Source organism: Rhea americana, unplaced genomic scaffold (assembly GCF_003343005.1).
Source record: "Rhea americana isolate MKP2758 unplaced genomic scaffold, rheAme1 scaffold_101, whole genome shotgun sequence".
In the NCBI taxonomy this organism is placed as follows: Eukaryota; Metazoa; Chordata; class Aves; order Rheiformes; family Rheidae; genus Rhea; species Rhea americana.
Genome location: NW_028185051.1, coordinates 1,310,704 through 1,334,371, shown reverse-complemented (window position 1 = coordinate 1,334,371; position 23,668 = coordinate 1,310,704). Strand labels below are relative to the sequence as shown.

Genomic DNA, 23,668 nt, shown 5'->3' with positions numbered 1-23,668 from the left:
ACAGTCTATTTAGGCAAGGCAGATAGTATTCCTGCGCTTGAGGGGTAGCGACGAGGGAGGGGGACACGCACAGCACAAGAGCAGCTGAAAGCCTGCGAGTTTTACAGGCGTTCTTTGGCGAGTGTGGGAGAGCATGAAGAGAAGGAGAAGGAGGGTTAGTGATAAACAACTTAAATGGAGAGAAAAGGGAAGGGAGAGGGCATTTTAGGAAACGCACTGGGCTGGATAAGACAAGTGAGAAGACAGACGAGAAGTACATAGGAGCGAGGAGAACAGCAGATGAAGGATAGGAACGAAACAGCGCAGCAAAGAGGCACTCAGTCTTACAGCGATTTAGAAGTGAGGGGGCTCATAACCGCTATCTTTAGCCATCTGACAGGTATTTAGTCTGATATGGTCACATAGTCTGCATTTGTAATGAGTTGAGCCCTTCCAGCTTCAAATCTTCTGAGACACTTTATTAGGATAACTGCCTTTGGAGGTGCCTGTTAACCAAAATTTAGAGAGGTAAGCTTAACTGAAGTGAACCCCAAGCTGTATGGCTGAAGGTTCCCTTTCTGACTGTTTCTGCTGCAGCTTCTATTATAATCACATTAACTCAGAAAAGCTGGTAGGGTGAACGTTAGAGTTGTGACTTCATGCAKTTGGGGAAAGAGTTTCACCTGAAAGTGGGAAGGTCACCAGTGACAAAGTAATCATAGAGGAAGTGCTATTCATTTTCTGATTTTCCTGTGTGGAAGATGCCAACTTGAACGAAGTCCCAGTTCTCAAATTCAGAAAGCCTGATTTAGATCAGCATTTCTCTGTTTTAATGCTAGTGGAGTTCCACTGAGATCTGTGGAAGGCACAGTAAACCAGCCTAAATATCAGCATAAGCAAGCAAAAGTTTGAATTTCTGTCAGGGAGTAGTAAATGATACAGACAGGAAGGTAATTTCATTGTTAGCATTTTTGCATCATTTGATGTTACCTTATTTGTTTCCACACATCATCTTTTGAAGATTTGTTTTAATCTATCAAAAAGGCTGCTAAAATTGGAAATTTGCAAGAGATACTTTGGTATTATTCAGTCTGAAGCCAAGTCTGACACTGAAGACAGTTCTTGTTTAAGAAGTTTCATTGAATGAGCATGATCATAGGACTACACAAAGAAAGAGTCAGTGCCCCAGTTGTACGTTCATCGTTTAAGAATCACAAGGTATCTGTAGAAATAGGTTTCATTTTGAACTGTTTGATCTGCTCTGTTCAGTTATGAGTTATTTTTATAATGCATCAAGGCAAGTAATACACAAAGCATACTTCATCAGATCATTATTCTCTTAAATAGTTTAAACAGTGGTTTCTAGATTAGCTCAGGCATGCTTCTCTTTAGAATGGAGATTTCACACAAAAAAGTTGCATGAATATTCTTTAAGAATTTCTTACTAAAATCTGGAATTGAATGCCATGACAATGCAATCAAACARTTTGGATTTTCTTGGGGATGGCACAGAGGCAATGAGTTCATGGAAAGACATGAATGTGTGCACTATTAAGAGGTGAAAAATTTGGATAAGCATTTTTAAACCCATTTTACTAGAATGCTTCTCCTCTTTTATGCTTCTACCAACTTTAGGATGTTAACATATGTTTTATATGCAGAATATATTCAGGGAACTATGCCCTAAGAAGGAATCTAGCAGTTTAAGAGTTTGATCCGAGAGTCATTGAGCTGTTAAGGCTTTCCTCTGTCTGTAGGGCTTCTCACTATGCATTGTTCGCATACTGTCACCACACCTGCAGAAAGGAGATTTAGATGAAAAAACATACATAAGATTAGCTAGCCTGTCCTAGCAGATTGCTTGCTGATACGTAATTTATACTCCTYTGTCCAATATAGTTTAAAAGCCCTAAGAAAAAAGCTTTGCAAACTTTTTGTCAGCACTACATCATTTTGTTGCCAGCAGTTTCTTCCCGATTTTCAGCTTAGAATTACTTTCAGTTTCACTATGCAAGCTAGTAACKTTATAGATGAGCTTTGAATACTCCATTGCAATGCCATCATTGGTAACTTTTTACAGTRCTCAAAGCCTAGCTTTTTTCTAAAGCAAGCTGTGTGTATACATCTTTGCTTGTCAACATACAAAAGCAGAAACACTTAAGTTTTTAGCCAATTCATCTCATTGTCTGATAACAGATGTATTTTTCACTGAGATCTGAGTGAATCAAGTCATCAAGTATTCTATAGGGCATTTGTAATGGCAGATGAAAGTTAAGTGAATATACTTCATCCTCTGGAGCAAAGAGCTAAGAAAATAAATCTTTAATCACGTGACAATACTAACACATTACTTAAACCCTGCCTATTGTCTTTTTTCTTAATTAAAATATTTCTTTATTAACATATCATTGGGCAGTGTTCCCTTTATTTCCTTAATGGCCATTTCACAGTACTACTCAAATGGCTCTTCTACAGTTGATAGTAGAAGCAGCAAGTATGTACGAACGTTTGTTTCACATTTCTATGTGATTAAAGTAATCCAAATTTTCTGGTACTGTTACCACAATAAGTATGCTTTGAAGTCATCAGTTCTGAAATTTGCTGCCAAACGGTAGTCTGGYTTTTTAGATTCATGTTCTCTGCAATCAATTTTTTATTAATTTAAAAATATGAGAACTTCTTTAGGTTATTTTAAGAGAGAGAAAGCCTATGACTTTCTACAGCTTAGATCTTATTTAAGATGTCAAAGACTGTCTTCATCTTCCTTTTTGTTCTGTAAAGATGAGTGTTCTCTTCTGCACACAAACTCATACATCTTGGATTGTTATCTTTTTACTTTCCAGTAGATGCAGATACACTTTTCCATAGCTGTGGGTGCACTAAGAAAGATTCTCATAAACTAAACTGCAGTCAACCACCTTTACTTATGTTGCTCTTGTTCCTAGAAAGATTTCTTACCCATAAAACAACCATATACCATCCTCACCATTTAATGTATGACTAGTTGTACCTTGTAGTTAGAAAATGACAAGGTTTTTGCAGTGGATTTAATACATAACTGAGCTTTATACCTTGAACCCAAGGACAGTTGACAAGCTTGTCTAGAACAGCTGYTTGAATTTCTGTCTAGAAAGAACAGAGGTTTTCCCCATGCATATTTTACAGGCTAAGTGTGAATAATGAATAAGTTATCTAAAAAAACATGATAAATGCAAAAAAAAAATCTAGAATTCAGAAAAATAAATTCATTTCTCCTGCTGTTCATGCAAATTATCTCCGTCAGGCTTCTTAGAGCAGTGCTGCTGAGAGCTTCATGATATCTAAGCACATTAACAAGCCATATTTGCCCCTACTGCTCAGTAACTCCAGTTCATTTAATGAAGGTACACCACTGGTGAATGTCACTCACTTCATCTGTTCAAACACTATGTTAAATTCATTCCAACTGATGCAAATTGAAATCACTTCTTGTGCCAAGCACAGGATATTCCTCTAAAATACAGTCTTAGCTATTCAAATGCTAGGATGWCTGCAGGGAAGTACAGATTACTTGCTAGTACTCTCACTTTTAAAGCTGAGGTCAGTTTTCTTGAGATCCTGCTGTGCTGTGTCCCGTGCAAGTTATAATCCCTACCCCAAGAGTTAATTCCTGATGACAATACAAAACATGCAGATGGGACCAACCATCTGACTTGGGATCAGCAAAGAGGAACAAACAAAATATCCACTTTARAAAAGCTTCAGGCCAGGGCAACCTGAAGAGGAACTCCAATATAAATCTTTATATACAGAGTTTGGATTTTAGTGGTAGTAAAATAGTGCAGATACCTTAGGGCATCTCATTGTTAGATGCTGTAAAGATGAGATTTGAGATTTTTTCCCCCTTTTTTGCTTTGTGGCCAAGCAGAAGTCAGAATTGCTATGACTTTTTCAAAAAGAGTTCCTACTTCTTCCAGCAATCCCTCTCCACCTAAAACAGGCGGTGCTTTCAAGAGCTAAATGTAGGCTGCTGCTAAAAAGAATAACACGAGTGCTGCATTTGCCTATATGCCATTACCTATATGCCATTACCTAACAACCAGTATCCAATTCATTACTGTAAAGCATTTTAAGGTGTCACAAGTATGAAAGACTATAAGATGAAATTCTATTATTCTCATTTAATAGTGCTTCAAACAACACCATTTCCATGTAGTTTGAAAAGTAATTTAAGATATCCCAAGATAGATTACTCTAAGCTAAAATTTCAGGAGAGGTTCCTCTTGGCTTCTTGCTCATTGAATTTGCATTTAGTAATTGAAGAGCTATTACCTTAAAGGATATATCAATGAAATTACTAGAGATTCGCCACTGAAYTACTTTTGAAAGTAACAAAGCTGCACAAAAAGCATATGTAATGGAAATAATGTATTTGAGCTCTGATTTAGTAGTGGCTTAGCTAAGGAATGAGGAACTGTTAATTAGTACTTTTAAMTAGAGTTCTAAATTTTGTCAATAGATTCCTAGTATGTTGGTGCAGCTCTGCATTTGTGAATTGCCAACAGTACAAGAGTAGTTTCAGCCACATAATAATCAAACAAAATAAGCATAACGATCTCATCAGTTCATCCCGGCTGATATAAATAGTCATTGAAGACAAAGTGGCAGGATGGTCCCATGTCTTTCTATTAGATAAAGAGAAAAATTACAGTGAGGTCATGCATCATCTCTTGTCCAAATTTTTCCATACTCCACATCTTGGTTCCCATCCCTTGACTCATGCAAGACACTGAAAACATTAGTCTACACCACGTTACAGGCCTGTCTTCYTGTGCATGCCCTGATAACCTATATAACAATATTCAGGATGAAGAGTCAGGCAATCAGAGCCTTACACAAGGGTACTTGATTTTCTTTGGTCGAGAAGTGAGTGACGTGAAGTCCACACTGTTAGCACTTAGAGCATCATATTGAGCCCATGAATGTTGCAACAACATGATAATTTAAGTTCAGTGCAAGATTTGRGACACTGCAGTCTCAAGGTTCTGTRGTATTGGACCACTTTTCATTTACCTTGAGAAAGCTTAGAGTATGCTTTGTGACTGTTTAGCAGGAAGAGACACCCACTAAAGAACAATAATAATTAAATTTCACTGCAGTCTCAAACAAACCCATCAAAATAAACCAAGGCCAAGCACACAGAAAAAGGAAAACAGCTCCCCTAGAGAAAGAATATTCAGAGCTTCTTTCCTAGATCAGCTGAGTGAAAAACCTCACCAACAGTACAAAAAGCATAAAGAAGCTTTTTAAACAGCCATTTTTACCAGGTGAAGTGCTTTACATACCAGTCTGCAATTCACACATTTATTGCATCACAGCAGTATCATCCATCAACTACACTTTGCATCCATATTGTTTAAACATGAATATCGGGATTTCTTGCCCATTTCTTTTGCACCCAGGACACTAGCCACCTCACACAGGTATGTAAGGATAGCACACAGCTACAGAAAAATTTGAGCCTCCATGCATTAATAGAGAATAAAAATAAGGCCTGGTTTGCTTGGTGTACTTGCCAAGATAGTAGTTCTTGTTTCCCCAAGAATCTGAAGAAGGAATGCTACTACAACCCCTCCCCCCCTTAAATAGCAGTTCTGATCCAAAAATAAAACACTGGTAACAGAGGAAGGGGAAAGAAAAGCAAGTTCTTACACCGCTGAGCAAACTGTTTTAAAAACTTCTCCTCCCATGCTACTCTGTCAGAACTCATTCATCTGGAAAGAATTGAATTCCTTCTTTATCTGCCATCGGAACAAGTATTTCTTAGAGATATTCAAATACTCGTAAAGTTTGCCATTGACAACATCTTGTTAGAATTTTGATCAAACAGAGTGGAAAATTTTGTCTAGAGTTTTCAGGAAGACATAACTTTGTGCGTGTATTGTGTTCATGAGAAAGAGACCAAATCTGAGTGAAAAATTTCATAGAAATTTAAAATTTCAGTGGTAATATAACAGTAAAAGGATGARTTTTTCAAGACAATACCTGGAAAATAACATTTTATTTTTTTAATCTGTCACATTGAGGAACCACATTCCTACAAAAGTACCTCTTGCTTTCTAAAGAATTATCAGAACTTAGTCTTGGTCACTTCTCGCGGGAAAAAAAACCCATAATATCTTCCAATATCCTCAAATGCAGCAATTAGCTGAATCTTAGCTGCCATTTCATATTGTTTCTTTAACAGTGAAATTCACATTGATGACAGTTGCAGAAGCTGGCAAACCTTAGCTTTCTTAAACATGGTAAAACCTAGTAGCAAGAGGGCTTATTGAAATGCAAGTTATTGCTGCAGTGAAATCTGCAGTTCCTTTACAAATAAAAGGAACTATGTTTCATGTGTTTACCTGTCAGTGGTCTCAGACSATTGCTGGAAGAAAATGTATATTCTGCTGTGTAGTGGTTGTGTATAGTAGATTCATYTAAACACATACCTGATCATTAGCAGAGCTCAGACTCAAGAACATCTAACCTCCTTATCTATTTAATACTTTAGTTTAAAATGGAAATTACATTCTAATCTCCTATGTCCTTAGAACAGACCTCATCAACAGTAGAAGTATTTAATAATATGCAAGAAGTTTTATTACTTAAAATTACAAATTTTTATTATACAAATGACTGATGATTTTCACAGTGCTGTGCTATGATTAATACCATGCATGAGACTGGCACTCTTGGGCTTCTTGTAGTGCCAGCTATGCCAACTCTTTCCCCCTTTCTTCTTTCACTATAATGCATGAATCTGCTGCCAAATATATTATCAGCATGGCTTAGAGCATTAACCACTGATTCAGGATGCAATCTTAAACTTTTCTCTTTATAGGAAATGCAGTAGGGGGTATACACACTGTTGTAAAGCGTTATCTGCTAGTGTCATGAGTTCCAGTGTTTCCTGTTGTTAGACAATGTGAACTTTGTTAGCAGAACTCTTGATCTCTGAAGTAAGAGTGGTCGTATGTTTGAAGTAAAATTTTAAGGTTTTTTGCAACAAATGGAAGCCAGCACTGAGATAAAAGAGGTAGATTGAGGCACAGATCCAAGTCATGAGATGATCCCAGTCTTAAAAGACTGGAACTGCTGCACAGGGAGCTGTTCATGTCCTGGTGAATTAGCACTGAAAGACTACATTTGTTTTTTAGGGGGGGGGGGGTCTGTTTGGGGTTAGTGCCAAGTCCTATTTTGGAAGCAATTCACTCTTCTGCCAACATTTTTAGGAGGAAAAGCCGCTTGGACCAGAGCTGACCCCAGAGCACTAGCAGGCTACACTCAGCGCCCTGCAAGGGCCTCCCTCACCACCCAGGCAGAGGGGAAGGCCCAGCTCTCACATCCATCATTTATACAAGCTGACACCCAACCCCTTTTCCTTTGGCTTTCCAACTGGGCTTGCCAGCCATGGTTAAAACTAGGGAACATCTGGGCTGTCTGCATTTCAAAGGCAGCARATAACCACTAGCTGCTCTCACCTGCAGGGCTGGAACTCAATCACTGAGGACACCTGTATAGTCTCTGGGATCATAAGGATGAGAGCAAACACACCATCTACTAAAAAGCAGCTAATTAAGATTTAGAGGGATGCAAAGGGCAAAGCTCACAGCAAGGCTGCGTGGTTTAATGCAGCCCAAACTCCAGGTCTAAGTTCAGGATAACACAGCAGGCCTCTACTACTCTGGCTGAGGCAGTTCAGTGTGTTGATCCCTGTCGTCAGGGGAATTCCACTGAATTCAAGGGCTCTTCACCAAGCCATCTGCCAAAACAGGCTTAGTTACAGCAGCTACAAGTAACTGGAACAGGAAAATAAAAATAGATTTCAAAAAAAAATTGATGCCACAAACAAGTGAGAGAGGCAAGCAGCTTTGAGGGGGCGTCCCTCACATACCAAAGGACGAAATGAAGCAGTACTTCTGTTAGTTCACTTCAGTGTCAGAGCCAGCACCGTGCCATTCACTCCAGCTTACATCTGTTTTTTAAATCTGTACACTGAAGCAAAATACCCACTTATGTATCWGTTTCATGCGCTGGTCATTTTCACATCCTTTGTTAAAAAGTCCTARCACTTGCAAATTATCATATCGAACATAAAAATAGAGAAGGATTTACTCTTCGTTGTCACATTTTCAGTTATCGCATTTCAGTATCAGTTAATCTGATAAACTCAGCTAATCCTAAACACACACACAAATACAAGCTTCATACTTCAAAGCTGACACAACCCACAGACTACAAGAAAGTGCCCAGAGGTACAGGCCATTCAGGGGCAAAATTAAATCCCTAAATACAGTATAAATGTATAAAGGGTTAGTATTCTTCCCTCACCTAGCCCTTGCATTCAAGTGTATTTTTATATATATGTTTTTTATTTTGTCTGTTCCCCTAGGAGATGCCCAAAAGAGAAAGAGATGGCCAAATTGACAGAGTCAATGAGTGAGTACAAATAGGAAGCTCAACCACCTTTTTCCCATCTGTTCCACTCCTTTACATAATGCCACAAGAACAGAAAATAGTGCTTGCCTTCAAAGATCTCATCCCAGCCTTTTCTCTCACTCCATCATAAATCATTCCATCCCTCCAAAACCAGAACCCCTAAAGCAAACTCCTGTTTTCCCCATGCATTGTTTAAGTTGCATGTATTTGGATCTTAAGCCAGCAAAGCAGCTCTGCTTGTTTGATTTAATGAGCCTGAATTAAAGAGAATAAAACTACTCATGGATTTAATCAGTGCTTAATTTGCTTGATTCATGTTAGAGTGTGAATTCCTTCATAAAATTGAGAAAGGCCCCAATAAATCCAGTGCAATTATTTAGGACTGATGTCTGCCATTCTACAGGAATTATGCCTAGACATATGTAAAAAGCTTCCCATCGATTTCACTGTTTTCTGAGATACATGCATTGTCTTGAATATGTAGCCAAGAAGAGGTCATCTGTATTTCCTCCATAATATGAGATCTAGCTAATGAATTAGTGTCTATAAATGCTTGTAGCTGAGAGACTTGGACAGGATAATCTATTCGTGAATTGGATTTAGACGCATTAGGAAGAAATCCTGGCAACCACCATCTCTTTCCCCAAAACTTATCTAGCTCAACAGCCTATGAAAGGTTAAGTAATTTGACCTTAGAAGGGAAGAATCTTTTCTTGTGTGTGACCAGTGACTCCAGAGAAACAGATATATAGACATGCATTGACTCATTTAAATTAGAAAGTTATTTCCAGTTAATTTTCTCTGTGCGATACAGAAGGACTATTCCTTGGGCAGCAATTCCTTGTCTTTATCTCAGTTCCAGGTACTTCCTTTTGAAATTGAGCATATTCTCTTACATACACCATTACAGGGTAGAGTTGCCACTGCTAGCTATAAATACAGATTCCAGTATCAGAAACAATCTAGCTGTTAAGTTAACCTACCCGTAGAAATCTGCTGCAGACTYGGGAGAAGCAATAGAGGCAGTTGAACATCCGTGTTGCAGAGGCCATATTCCTAAAGCCTGATGCACAGCAACAGGACTCAAAAGTTAACCTAAGAGCTCCCTTCTATGTGCAGAGGGCATGTAGCCGTTGCTAACCAGTAGCAGACAAAAACGTACGACMACCTCCAAATGAGTAGTTAAACACTTTCAAGCACCAGTTGGCATTCTTGCCACGGAAGTGTGTTGCTGTCTGAATAATGTCCTGTCTGCTGCTTCTGTCTCCCAGATCTCATAAGATCTGGCAAAATTCAGGTTTCTAAGGGAGATTCATAGATCAGACTTGTCAATATTGAGTCAGCAACAGGATCTACATTGCTATACTTTGTCCAGCATTCACCAAATAAATATTTCTCCATGGTGCAGCAAGAAACTGTAGTAATAATTGAAAAGTCAGTCTGATTTAACAAGGTCCAAAAGCACTACAATACCCAAGCTTCTGGTAACTGTATTCTTTTCTGCCGTAAGAAATGGCATTTTTGCTCCAGTGATTCCTACAGTTGTACTTTGTCATGCTTGAAATTATTCTAGGAGAGCCATCACTGCTCTGGCTTTAGTGTATAAGGGATAGATGTTTAATGAAATCCAAATGGATGGGCAGGAGATAAATGGGAAGATGAGGAGCTGTTATCAAAGGTGCAGGCTGTTAAGCAGTATCTGTTCTGAGTATTAGGTGCATGCTGGGCTTTGTACAACCTTCCTGAGATAAGGAGAAAGGACCTCACCAAGAAGCATTAAGGGAAAAGCAAGCAGCCTTCTGGTATAGTCTAAAGAGCTGGAGGAGGATCTCCATAAAAATCCGTAACTGGCCAGGGACATAGGCACAGAAATACATTGAACAGTCCTTAGGGGTCATGTTTGTCTTGTAAATAACTTATTTGGCTTCTGTAAGGTAGTTTCCTTTCTTAAAGGATTTACTGCTCCTCTGTGCAAGAATGTGCATACTTTACACAAACCTTTTATGAAGTTTTCAGATTATTAAAAATTTTAAAATGTCATAAATCATGAACAGTTGCATTTAGCAAATGCACTGCACTGCTCATTTTAAAGCAAACAAATGGATTGGAGAAAGCAACAAACTGGCATATGAGAAGGCAAAGTAAAAATGCTCTCARAGGCAAGGGATTGTTAGGCCTTTGGTTAAAACTGCAGAGATTTTCTTACAGCTGGGAAAGCTGAGAAAGTTTGCCAGGATGTATTTAAAATATTCAAAGGCCTAAAGAAATAGCTTGATCAGGGCACCAGCCTAGCAAAAAGATTATTTGCCTTTCAGTTTTACCCTATGGTTGTACTTCTCATCTCTTTTCTGTTCTCATCTRTGTGTAGTTAAAAAAGCAAGACAAAAAAATTACACATCAGTCACCTTCCCTCCACTATTTTTTCATCTCTACCAAAACACTGTAATGAAGTTACTAAGGCTTAGTTATTGCCTCTATTTCCCTGTAAAGACTCTACAGATGTTCCTCCAGCAATAAAATGTGCCGCACTTGGTGTGCAGCACACTGTGCACTAGGAGGAAGACTGAGAAAACTCATGCAATAGTTGGCAAAGATAAAAAAGACTTGGCATAACAGTGGTAGCATTTTGTTTTTGTTTTTCCATTCAGCAGAGAGGAAATCTTTCCTATTGTAAGAAATATTGGAAAGGAGAGTTTTCTTTACTTTCCTGTTTCTCTAGGACTTTCAAGTTGATTTAAGGTATGACAGACACTTGTGCCGGTGTAAGTTTAGAGAACTGTTTTGAAAGTAAAGGGGAAGGGCAGAAAGTGAAAGTTATTTCAATACAATATTTACTGGACAAATAAGAAACAAATGCTGTTTTAAGTTTTTGTGATAGTTCCTTAGAGCTGATATAGAAGCAAAAATGCATACTGAAGCATTGTCCCCATTTTTTTTTTTAAACACTTGCACAGAATTGATAGAAAGTCACCATAGTTGCACTGAGCCCCAGGGAGCTGTCCAAGAATTCTTTTATAAGGCCTTATAATCTGTATGCATTTTGAAATTTATAGCTTGTGTTGGGCAATTTACCTCATGCAATCTCAGAACACTTAAAAGCTGAGTATATTAATGAAATTAAGAACTAAAATCTTTTCCCTATGATTTGTTTCTCTCTGTAGTTCTCATGCACTGGTGGCCATTTTTAACCCAAATGATGTCACCACCTAGCCTGGGAATAACTAAAGCACAACAAGCAAGTTAGGACAGCAAATATTAATCAGCACAAAATGTAGCAGAATTTAGGCCTGAGGTATTTGGCCAATATGTTCAGTTAGATACTTTTAGACAAACATCCTGTACAGAACTAATCATGCATCAGACATGATCATTTTGGAGATTAAGAAATTATAGGACACTTGGTGAGTAGCCAAATATGATGATGCCTTCCTTGACACTGCCCCCCCCCCAAAAAAAAAAAAAAAAAAAAAAAAAAAAAAAAAAAAAAAAAAAAAAAAAAAAAAAAAAAAAAAAAAAAAAAAAAAAACTTTTAGGGTACAGCTAAGACAGTATGATATTGGAATAAATTCTGTCTCTAGTACCATCAGATTCTCCTGCTGCTGCTGCTGTCAAGCTAACCAAGGTGTGCAGCATGTTCCAGAGTTGCCTTGGGTAAGAGGCATCAGGCCCCTTTAATTGCCAAGCATGGGAGGTCTACCTTATGTCAAGAGCAAGCTGGTGGCTTCTTTTGCAATGTGATGGCTCCAAGACTTGGATAGCAGCTGCAAAGCTCTTCTCAGTGTCCTGATACTGCTGAAACCCTGCCTGAGGTGTGCTCCTGCTAAAAAACAGGGGAAGAATACAAATGTATTCTTTCTTTTGCCCAGGCCAAACTCTGAGGCCTCTGGGTCACTGGTGCACAGATGAGTTTGGACACACTCTTCTCCCTAAGATAATGAGAAAATCCAAGGTCTCAGCTTTGAATCATGCAGAAGTTTGGATCTAGCATGCCATGTGATGGCTACTGTGTAATCAATATGTGRCATGAGCTGTGTGAACTTGCTGCAGGCTAGAATTGGAAGTGAGCATGGTTGGCTGCCTTAAAGCATTTAAACAGAGAAGGGACATCCAATTAAGATGCCCTCAGGCAGTAGAGGCACATGAAGTAAACAGWCCTGCTTGTTCCGATATCCAGTTAAGCCACATAATACACCTTTGCGAGGACAACTACAGTCAGAAAATTTARCTTAAAATAAGGATGTTTCTTAATTTTTTACAAAGATGTGTACCCCAAGTATCCATAAACTTACTTCTGAAGTCAGTGAATTTCAGATGTATTCAGATTCAGATGAATTTCCAGATAAAGTCAAGTTATGGAGGCCACAAATTYTACTGTGGCCACAGAGAAGGAAGCAGGGGGGCATCAACTAACCTGAAATACTGTATCTACCCAAACTATTACCTTCGTGCTTCTGTTCAGAGATATGACCTTCTTTACCATCCTATCACTTAGRAACAAGTGAGCATACATAAATATCATCTTGAATGAACACAACTTGTGCATACGCATTTTTTTTTTTTTAAAGGGACAGTTCTCGTCTTAAAGATCCTGAAGACAGATTCTTCAGTCTCAGAAAACATTCTTAAGGATCATCTAATGTTTTCTAATGATATCAAACCCCATTAGTTAGAAAGAACAGATTCTCATTTTGCAAAATTAAGGTGCAAAAACTCCAAGACAYTCAGAAAACAAATTCATCCAAGACATTTGCGCATGCTTGAGGAAGTTAGCATTGCTTATTTTCAAGATACCAGGTTTAAAGGTTTGCCTTTTTATCAGAGTTCCAGGAGTATAACAGCAAACCTGGTTTTCCACAACATACATTGCTTTACTGTAAAGTAATAATAAAAATAACGGAAGAGCTCTGTTGTGATAGTTAGTTCTAGAGGAGTAGTTTCGTTGCAGATACTAAGCCATAGAAATAAGGTTTTATTAAATGGAACATAATTGTTGATTTGATACTGTAAATACAGATTGATGGAATTCTTTCAAAAGTGACTCTAACAAGTTCATCAAATTGAATGTTCAAAGAACCAGAACCTGTATTTCATTTTTTTTATTATTATTTCAGCAAGAGTTAGCTGATACACATAGAGAAAAGAACAGAAAGAACAATGCTGTTGTACTTAAATGAAAATACAGTCTCTTCTTAATGATAAAGGTCAAATTTTTAAAGGAGAATAAGATTCTAAAACCAGCATTCATTGTGCAAGAAAGCAAAAAGTTCTATTGTTTCAGTACTGCTTTAGAAGGTGTTTAGGAGAATTGTGAATTCATATGCAATAAGAAACTACTAACTTGCCTTAATCAGGAAACTGACTGACAGTATTTCMAGTTCTGAGCATGTAAGAAGTGTGAAGACTTGCCTCATTTTCTGAGCTTATAGGGGGTCTTGTCTTTTAGTTTCTCTCCACAAGTGTGAGACACAAGCTTTATCTGAATGAAAAGCAAGATTCTTATATAATCATATGATGCTAGGAGCTTAGTGTTTTTGAAAAGCTTAGTAAGGTAGTATTAACTGTTATCAAAATGTAAAGTATTTGTGTGAAARTTACTCTCAAAATATCAGGGTGAGATAGCCAAGAGCTGAATTATAAATGATGTAATAACTTCTGTTTTTCTAGAAAGCAACTGTGATTATAGTCAGGCTACATTGTTCTGCCTCTTACTGAAGCAGAACACAATTTCCTCTTAAAACTTCACCAATTTTTTTTTCTATTCAGGTTGGCCTTTCCCATTATAGGCATGTACTTCAATCCCTCCTGTATTTTTAAGTGGCCAAGTCACCCATTTCTAGAATATTGACAAATAGATGATAGCCTGTGTTTAAGAATTTACAGTACRTCTCCTTTGCATTGCTGTGGAGTACGTCACAGTAAAGTTAGGTCGTTACAGCTAGCTTATCACAGCTATATACTTCCTGGAGCAAGCACTGTTCTTTCACACCAGATCTACAAGGTCTGGACAGCTATTGGAGAAAATGCCTTCACAGTTTCCTACAGAACTACTTTCTACAGAACCCAATCCATGGACATGTTACAATAAGATCTCCCTATGATCAGCAGCAGATAGGGCAAAAGTGTGAATACYGATGAGATTATGTTTGAGATAATATCTGTATCCTTTATGAAGGCTGTCCAAGCATGACCAGATTTAGTTCTAAGTGTGCTCAGAAGTTAAGTATTTGAAGCAAAATACACTCTAAATTTTAAGTACCGCTTTGAGGACTGAGTTTGAGACCTAATTGCCAAAGGCCAGTTAGGCCTAACAAAAGCCTTTGTTAGGACCATCTCAGCCCATTATCTCATGATACACAGAATAATAGGATAATAGTGCTGTGTATGACCTCATTGAGCTCAGTCAGCATTGCACAAGCTGCTTTAACTGTTTATTTCCAGCTACTGTTTGCTTGGCTTCCCAATATGAATGTTCTTTCAGTGTAGAGCTTTGWCTGTATTTGACATGCACTTAGACCTTTGAGGTGCTAAGCAACAGCGGACTTTGACTGGAGACCTGAGCAGGGTGCAGTGCTGAAAGAAAAGCCCACACTGCACATACAAAGAGCAGGAAGTTAATGCTCGCTCAGGATAAAGATGACATTTGAAAGTGTCTGAGGCTCTAATCAATTGTCTTCACAGTAAGCAGATGAAGCGAGTGAAATGGTGCAAGAAAGGATCAATGTTTCTGAAAGCTGTAGAAAACTATCTGATCTGGATCAGGTTTATTGAGCTATCAGGCAGATGAGACCATAATGGATTTCAGTTCTGGGAAATAAGCATAGCATGACAAATAACAGAATGCTGGTCAACATTACCAAAAAAAAAAGAAAGAAACTGGGGAGGGGGGAAGTGTGCAAGATGTACAAGAACAGCTGTTAAAAAGGWAATACCACAAGTGTATTGGATTTTGAAGTCCTTAGACTTTGAAAATGAGTTGCAAAGGCCTCAAGATCAATTGCTGGGAAATCTCATACAGCTAGGTAGGATAAACTATTTGATGCAAAAAGATAAACCTCTTTTTAATCAGAAGGAGGGCCCAGTTGCATTATTCAGTATAAATAACAAGAAAGGTCTTATTCGTGGTATTTTTGGCAGCTGTCTCTTAAAAGCCTTATAAACTTCTATCAAGCTAATCCATAGAACTAGACTATGTCTCTTTCACCTGCCTCCATTGGTCTTCAAACATTTGAGAAGGTGCAACAGCAACCATATGAACAATAGCACAGACAAAACAACACCCACAAGTCATCTTGTGTGCAGAAAATGCATGTTATTAATGCAAAGCATGTTATTTCTGAACCACTGCCTGCTCAGTCTCTTCCAATTTCATGCATTTGAAGATACCTTATGGTAAAAGAAATAGTGGTAGATGAAAAAAAAAGAGAGAGAGATTTCAGTATCATTGCCAACAACAAGAGAGCTGTTGAAAAARAGGTAACAAGAAAGAAGAGATCATGAAGTCTGCCCATTTTTGAGTCAGTGCAGCACTGGGTAGCAGCAGTTGTACAAAATGGCTGTTCCACAGTCCAACACTGGAATCTATCCAAAACTTCACTATTGCTCTCTTTGCTCAGGCACATCTCTCAGGAGGAACAGAAGGCACCACTATGTGCCCTTCATCTTCACCATTAGCACAGCACATCACATGAAACACTGCCACATAATAAGAGATTGCTTCTTCTCTTTGTTGCCCCTCTTGTACATAATTCCTCTCCTTCAACTTTTTGACAGCTTACAGAAGTCTTCTGCAATAACCTCAGAACTAAACTRCACAGTTTAGCTGTACAGCCTAACAGCATTATTCAAGGCCTCCAGTCTTCTGTATTGCTCCTCACTGAACTCCCTCCACTTTGCCATCATTCTACTGCATAAGCATGTTTTTTAAACCACTCACCCACAAGCAGAACCATGGAATACAGAACAGCTGGCACAAAAGAAAGAAAATTCATTGTAGTAGCACAAGAACAGGCTCACAGCTCTTACTCACCTGATCAGCAATTAAAAAAAAAATGTTTTAGTAATGCTGTGCTTCTTTCACTCTCAACACAAAATTCACAGCAGCAAAGCTACTTTGAGAAGCTTAGGTCTTGTACTGACATTCCACCTTTCATTTGGAGGTCCTCCTCTACTTGCCAAAATGAGAGCCCCACCTGATTTATCTGTTCCTAGTTTRACTCAATGACTTAGACCTTCACTTAAAAAGCAGCTGCTACAGCTGACCCCTGCTGAACTAACTAAGCTCATCAACTTCAGTAGTCATCCAAAATAAAAGCCTGTGTTTCTTCAGGACTCACACAGGTAATGTCAATCAAACTGATGGAATGTTACCTTAGATAGGTCCATTTCTATTTACCCTTCCTGACAGCACCAGCCTGTGGGAAGGGGAGATGGCAAAAGACAGATACCAGAAAACCTTGATGGCAGCACATTTAGTAACACATCTGAAGGAATAGTTTTTGCAAAGCGTGCAGCCTATGAAACTCATTRTCCCAAAATATTATTGAAGCAGAGTGAAAGATACCTACCCAGGGGGTAGGGATTGGCTGGTGGGATACAAACATTCAGTTTTAGAATTCAAACATTAAAATATGAGGAGTTTTGGCTAAAAGAGGGTGATCCACTAACATCTGAATACTAGGCAAAAAGTTTTCCTGTGGGTGGTTTGTTCTACAACAGCATGCTTGAGGGATCAGTTTATATCTCTCTCTTCGCTACCTATTACTAACCCMCACATCAGGAGTATCACCTAGCAGATCTAAGCTAATTTTCATTTTTTTCCTATAGCTTTAAGGCCAGAGATGCTTCTAATTCAACCTCTCTGTGKCCACCTTTGTCCACTTAACCAGTAGGAAGAGCGCTAAAGTAAAGCTATAAAACTATTATAATTTAGCCCCAAGACCTTAGAGATCCTACCAAATTCCCAAAGGCAGCCAAGGTAACCACTTACAAAGAGACAGAAAACCCCTGACACTTCTGAAGCTTTGAGAAGAGTCACCCACCACCATTTCAAAGGCTTGCACAAGGCCCCGTCCTTCCCCAACAGACGTACTCACCCAGCTAGAGTGAGTACTGACAACCAYGCAGGCAGAGAGACTGGAGGAGAATCCCGCAAAATCTGATCTATTGTCTTCCCTAGGAGGTCAGATCTGATGATCCTGTCTGGCTCAAAATCGGTATCCATAAATCTTTGGGCAACTCCCAGTTTATACATGGAACAGTGTCAGGCTCTATCGTACTACAATTGATTGTGAATGACTGATACACAGATGATTATGCTTCCAAATCATGACACTTTAAATTACCACTTTAGTTCATTCACCAGAAACAGAGTGATTGTCATCATCTGACATATTTATCATTGTCAAGCTGAACCTGCTATCTCTATATTGCAGGTTTCCTCTGTTGCTCCTAGGAACTTCTRTAATGGAGTCATGTCACATGTCATGAGGGGTTTGCTAATCTAGCTGCAAATCAAGAGGACAACAAATAGCATGATTACTTGTCCTTAAAAGTAGTATAGTTGTGTTGCATTTAGAAAACCTATACTTTGACTTGACAGGTTTGGGAGGCAGTTTAAAGCTCTTGTTCTGTTCTATTTTCTAGTATTGTGTGAACAGTTATTTTAACCATAGGCAACGAACAATATCTCTGAAACCTACTGAAACATAGAATGATGTACTGGCGCACATTTTCCCATCTTTTTTTCTTTTTTTAATAAGGCAGAAAAGAAATATCTACAGACCTCATGCTAAGTCAGTTTGTTTCCTATGGCATATTGCTCTTGCATGTGGTTGAGTGTCTTTTTAGTGATAACATTATTATTTAGGGGAGTATTACTATTTAAGGCTCAAGTAACTTATGCTGTTGTACTAATTTGTGGGTGAATGTTGCTTATTTTTAGTATCCATTCAATCATATGTGCTGGGCTGTAATGTTTAAAAATGAATTCATGAAAAGCATGATACAAAACCCACTAAAGTGAACAGAAAATCTCCTGCTAGTTTTCTGCATCCCTAATTTCTATAAGGTGCCTGTGATGTTAATGAGGAAAGGGAATAGAGAGACTCATTAATTAATCAAATGATTTTTCTTTATATCAGTAACTCTGAATAGGTTGACCTCTTTGCTAAGGTATGACATCAGTGACTGCTAGTCTGGTGGAACGATCCACACAGTGGAAACACTGCCAGTGTCAGGGTGTTAATTATCATTGTGCTATCAGACATATTGTCTGCGCATGTGATAGGTATATGAAACCCAGGCTCATCTTGGTTCATTCTGTTTCTCTACTGCAACAGTTTCTGGTCTGAGTTTTATTATGCACGTGGCTAAAGAATACAAAATTTCCAAAAGATTGCTGGCAAAAAATAGAAGCTATGGAGGGGTAAGGGGAAGACTTAAAACAACAATATTTCAAACCAAATGACATAGTTTTAAAGTACATTTCTTCAATTCAGAACAGTTTACCTTTTCTTCTGTTGTGAGATGGATCYGAAACCATACAGAAACCAGTCTGTGAACAGGTAAACTGCTAGCAGAGCTTAAGTCAGGCTGCTGATCCAGCTSTGATATTCACAGCTGAGAAACACCTTTGAGCAAATGTTCGTGAAGGACAATGAGGAGTCYGTAACTGAGAGTCTGTTGGTCTGTGATGCAGAGCCATGAGGAGGAGGAAGTGGTGCTGTCTGTGCCACTTTCACAGCCAGAACTGATGAAGTTCAGATGATAAATTTCCTGGCCATGAGGGGCCTGATTTGAAGCCCAGCAGAAATATTTGGGGGACAACATTCTATGGAAGTGATTTAATTAAAAAATGGCATATCGAAAAGTTTACATTTATGTCATTTGCAATAGATGTCAGCTCCTTCTCCAAATATCCCAGTTTTAGGAGAGAAGTTGGTTGAYTCATTCTCCCTCAATAGGAAAGTCCAGTTCTCCAGGAACATTTCACTTCTTCTACACTCGCCTATTTTGGAGACCCCAACTGTGAACAAGCCCTACTCTTCTCCCTCCCTCTCACCTCCACTTCCAGGTCCTTGACAAAAGATCTTGCAGATTACACCCTCCCACTGAACAGCAGCAGGCCTGGAAATGCTTCTTAAGTATAGCTAAAATTGGTCAGTGGACTAAATTTTTATAAGTTGTCATATTGACTGAGTGATAAACAGATTCCATAACTGCATATGTGTCAGAAAACTAGGGTAAAAATTCAAGGTTTATTAATCATCTAAGGCACTTCTAGTAAACCTTGCAAGTGTTGTGGGTTTAAATACATGGGTATCTTTTTTCCATGRCGTTAAACAAATAGTAGCAGCAAAATAATTTAATTATTTAAGCATAAGATGAGACCAAAAAGCAAGTGAATTACACAGAATTTGTAATGTATAAATGAAAATGAGTGCTGAGAATGTGTATTTTTAACTTCAGCACTACTATTAGGTGATAGTTATCAATTTTAAGAAACTCTTTTCAAACATCCCTTGGAATAGAAGAGACGTATACTAATGTAGCAAAATCACATGTTTTTAAAAAGAAACCACACTGAGAATGGGGTTGGGGGAATCTCATCTTTATCAATAGATTATAATTTTAAATTTAGTCTGCATTGTGTGTTACTATAGAAACTCCTATTTTGTGGCATGTTTGTGGGGAAAAAGTCAGAAGTTGCATTTTAATGAAGGCAGATCATACATTAGCTTCTTCAGCATAGCAAAATAAAATAGAACTTTCTATCAAAAATTGAATAATTACCCAAAATAAGGCAAGCTAATTAAGGTCATGGGGAAGGAATATTAAATCCTGAAGTGACATATGTCATGTTCGTTTTTCAACACTAGTCTCCACCTTACAGATTATGTATTAGATACTGCGGGAGTCTGATGGATTGAGAGGCTTGTTGCCATGGCAATATTTGCTGCTTTGCTGGTATTCCCTACAGAAAGTAAAGGATTTTTTTCTACTCAGTTAGACAAATTGGCTATATATAGCAAGAGATGTTGGAGAACTGAAACAGCAGAATCTGGTGGGGGGAAGCTGACGGAAGGACTGACATTTATAAGTCTGAGGAACCACTGTAGACCATGTATCTGTGTGTGAGGAATGAGAAGGGTTATTGAAAGAGAGAAAGAGAAAGCAAAGGAGAGAAACAGAGGTTTGAGAGAAAAAGAGAAAAAAGAGGGAAAGGCAGAAAGTGAGAGATAGAGAAAGGGAAAGAGAGAATGAGGGAAAGAGAAAGAGGAAGAGAAGAGGAAAGAAGAAGGACAGAGGGATGGAGGGAGGAAGGAAGGAAGGAAGGAAAAAAGACACTGGAAGGAAGGGAGGGAGGAAGGAAGGAAGGAAGGAAAAAAGACACTGGAAGGAAGGGAGGGAGGAAGGAAGGAAAGAAGGAAGAAAGGAAGAGAAGAGAAGTAGGAAAAGAAAGATACTACATCATACATTTATATTATAGCTCACTTTTAGGGGCAGGAAGGGCAACAAAGGAGAAAAGGTAGTGTTGCCTAAGAGAAGACTACAGCTGCTGTTGGTTTATTATATTTGAGATGGTTTATAGCCTCAGGGAGAACTAAGAGTAAAAATCTCTCAAATGGGAAAAGGAACAATGGCATTGCTTACCACTGAAATTGTCAGTGTAAATCACAATTTCAGCTCCAAATATAAGCCTCCTTCTTCAATTCTTTTTATTTTTTTTTAATCTTTGCTCACAGCATTTTTAAAGCAAGGTGTTGATACCATTTCCATCCTCCTCTTGGCACAGTAAAAGCAAATGTGCTTCAGTCAGATGTTAGGGAGTACTGTCTCTTATGTATGGTTCAGTCTGTTGCTCGGAGGTGTGGGAAGAGTGTGACAATGTGGTTTCATTTTAATATTAGCCCATCTCAGCCAAGCTTCTATGGATTACTGCAGAGGGAAAAAAAAACAGACTGTTTTCTCCTCTTTTCCACTCTTATCCCTTTTACATGCAGAAATGCACCAAGTAATCTACAATATTTGCCCTGAGGCTTAGAAAATCACAGTTACAATAATATTGAGCAGGCAGCTCTAACTTTCCTCAGTGTTGATTTACTTGCCTAGCCCTATCCAATGCTTTTTCTTTGTCATGAGATTCATCCATTACAGTTTGTAATTTTTAGAGTTTTAGAAACATACACTGACACATACGGAAGACAAGCTATGGTAAATTATTAAGATAGTCCTTCCCCCAGAGAGTTCACACTTACAAGAAAGAAGAACGCAATGAGGAATATGCATTTCAGTGACCACAGCTGACTGGTGGCAGCTGAACCTCATGACCGGGGAGTCTCCTGTGGAAATGAGCTCTAAAAGGATACAGGGTGAAGAAACAGAGGGGAGAAGAGCAGATCTATAACCAGGATCCAATTTCTTGTGCGTTCTGAAAGGAAGAAGAAGAAGCTTCAGTTTAATAATAGAAAGAAAAAGTGCTAGGAGACAGGGAAAAAGGGAACACAATTGCAACAGTGAACAGTGTAGGGGGATGTAAGAGTATATGTATGCAGAAGGGAGGAAGGGGAAATTTTAGCAGCAGTTTTACAGAATGTGTATCAGTCTATGTATATTATATACAGGTTGTATTAACAACAGTTTTAGTGATATGATTAAATAGAAATGACATGCAAGATCATAATATAGACTTTTAACTGCACAGTGAAGAAGGGAGGGAAAGCAGGGGCGATTAAAGGTGATGCTAGGAAGACAGAAAGAGCAGTGCACTCTGTTTATAGCAATAACCAGAACTGGGAATGACGACAAAAAGGGTTTTTGGAAGTGGAGAGGAAGCAAAGAAATCCTTTCTTAAATGTTAAGTTTCAGGTGTCAGATGGACATTAAGACAARCAAACTAGAGATCATGGAATTAGTTCAGACTCAGTAGAAATAGAGAAAAGTTGGGAGGCAGAAAAAAGAAGAGAATTTTAGTGTATATGTGGAATAATGTAGATTTATTTTCACCTGTAGAAACTCAGACAACCCACACTTCTTCAAAAGTGCAGGCACTAGAAAACARTTCCTCATATAACTCACAGTTCAAACAGCCATGCAAAGGGGAGGGTGAAAAGGAACAGGGATCAAAAGTAGAGAGGTTGTTGGGATAGAGGAATCRGGCTACCTGGAATGGGGCTAGGTGAGCAATTGAGTGAGGGTAGGGACTGAGGTAAACGTTTGCTCCTATCACCAGCAGATGTTTATAACCCACTCAGCTTTTGAATCAGAAGTTGCTGGGGGAAGGAGTTGCTTTTGTTCTTTTTTATTTTTTTCTTTTTCTCRAGGCTGTTTCTTTACTGATAACCCACACATTATAGATGTAAAAATGCAGTATATGTCATGGAAGGAGACGTAGTAGAATCTACAGGAATGAATGAGAGTYTGTAGAGAGGAAGGAAAATTAAAGGAACTCAAAAGAGGCAGAGATCCAAAGAGACGGAACAAGAGACCTCAGAGAGTCAGAAAAGGAGGAGTACAGAAAAGTTATTATAGACCTACAAAAGCATGGAGAGGAAGGGATTGATGAATGCTGTTATTGGAACAAACAAATCAAAGAGGCCCTTAGGAACTTGAATGGGAGCAGCTTCAGAGAAGCAGTGCAAGTGAATGCTTAACAGATGTCGCAGAAGTGGACAGAAACTATTAGGGTTGTCAAAGGTGGACTGTGTTCCTCTGGAAATCCTCTGCCACATTCTGTCTCTCCATGACYAACACTTAGCATTTCAGAAGTATTAATTATCTAATTGTCATTATGTTGCTAAGACTTASTACTGGGGACAAAAGCATGCCATATTCTCCCACTCCTGACCCCTGGCTATGAAGCCRATGGGACAGTGTGCCTAAATAAAGGTGAGCTGTATACCTGTGTATACATGAAGTATGTATACACAGATAGTGAATATCTTGAGTTTCCAAAGAGGCTGTGGGTTTCTCTGCCAGGATTTTCAATAGCAAACATAAAGAATTTGATCAGAACAAAGATGTGGTTGGGATACACAGTATCAGACATTCCCAAGGTGTCAGGGGAACAACAGATGTGGTGTTTTAGCTTTTGTTTCCGAGCAGCAGTGGGGAAGCTGTTAGAAAAGCATCTGCTATTGATTCACATTGGTTAGAATCCATTTATACTGGCTGTTTGTGGAGTCATTATAATTTACAGTCTGTCATGTAAATTGTTCTTGGTCTGTGA

General features: G+C 38.5%; 1 protein-coding gene across 1 annotated transcript in view; it reads left to right on the top strand.

Annotated features, from left to right (window-relative positions):
- KCNJ6 (potassium inwardly rectifying channel subfamily J member 6) overlaps window positions 1–23,668 on the top strand; it is a 162,973-nt gene that overhangs the window by 39,568 nt on the left and 99,737 nt on the right. The window contains exon 2 of the mRNA XM_085304870.1: window positions 8,396–8,442. Coding sequence (XP_085160996.1) covers window positions 8,418–8,442 — 25 coding nt within the window. The 5' untranslated portion in view covers window positions 8,396–8,417. The remainder of the gene's footprint in view (window positions 1–8,395; window positions 8,443–23,668) is intronic.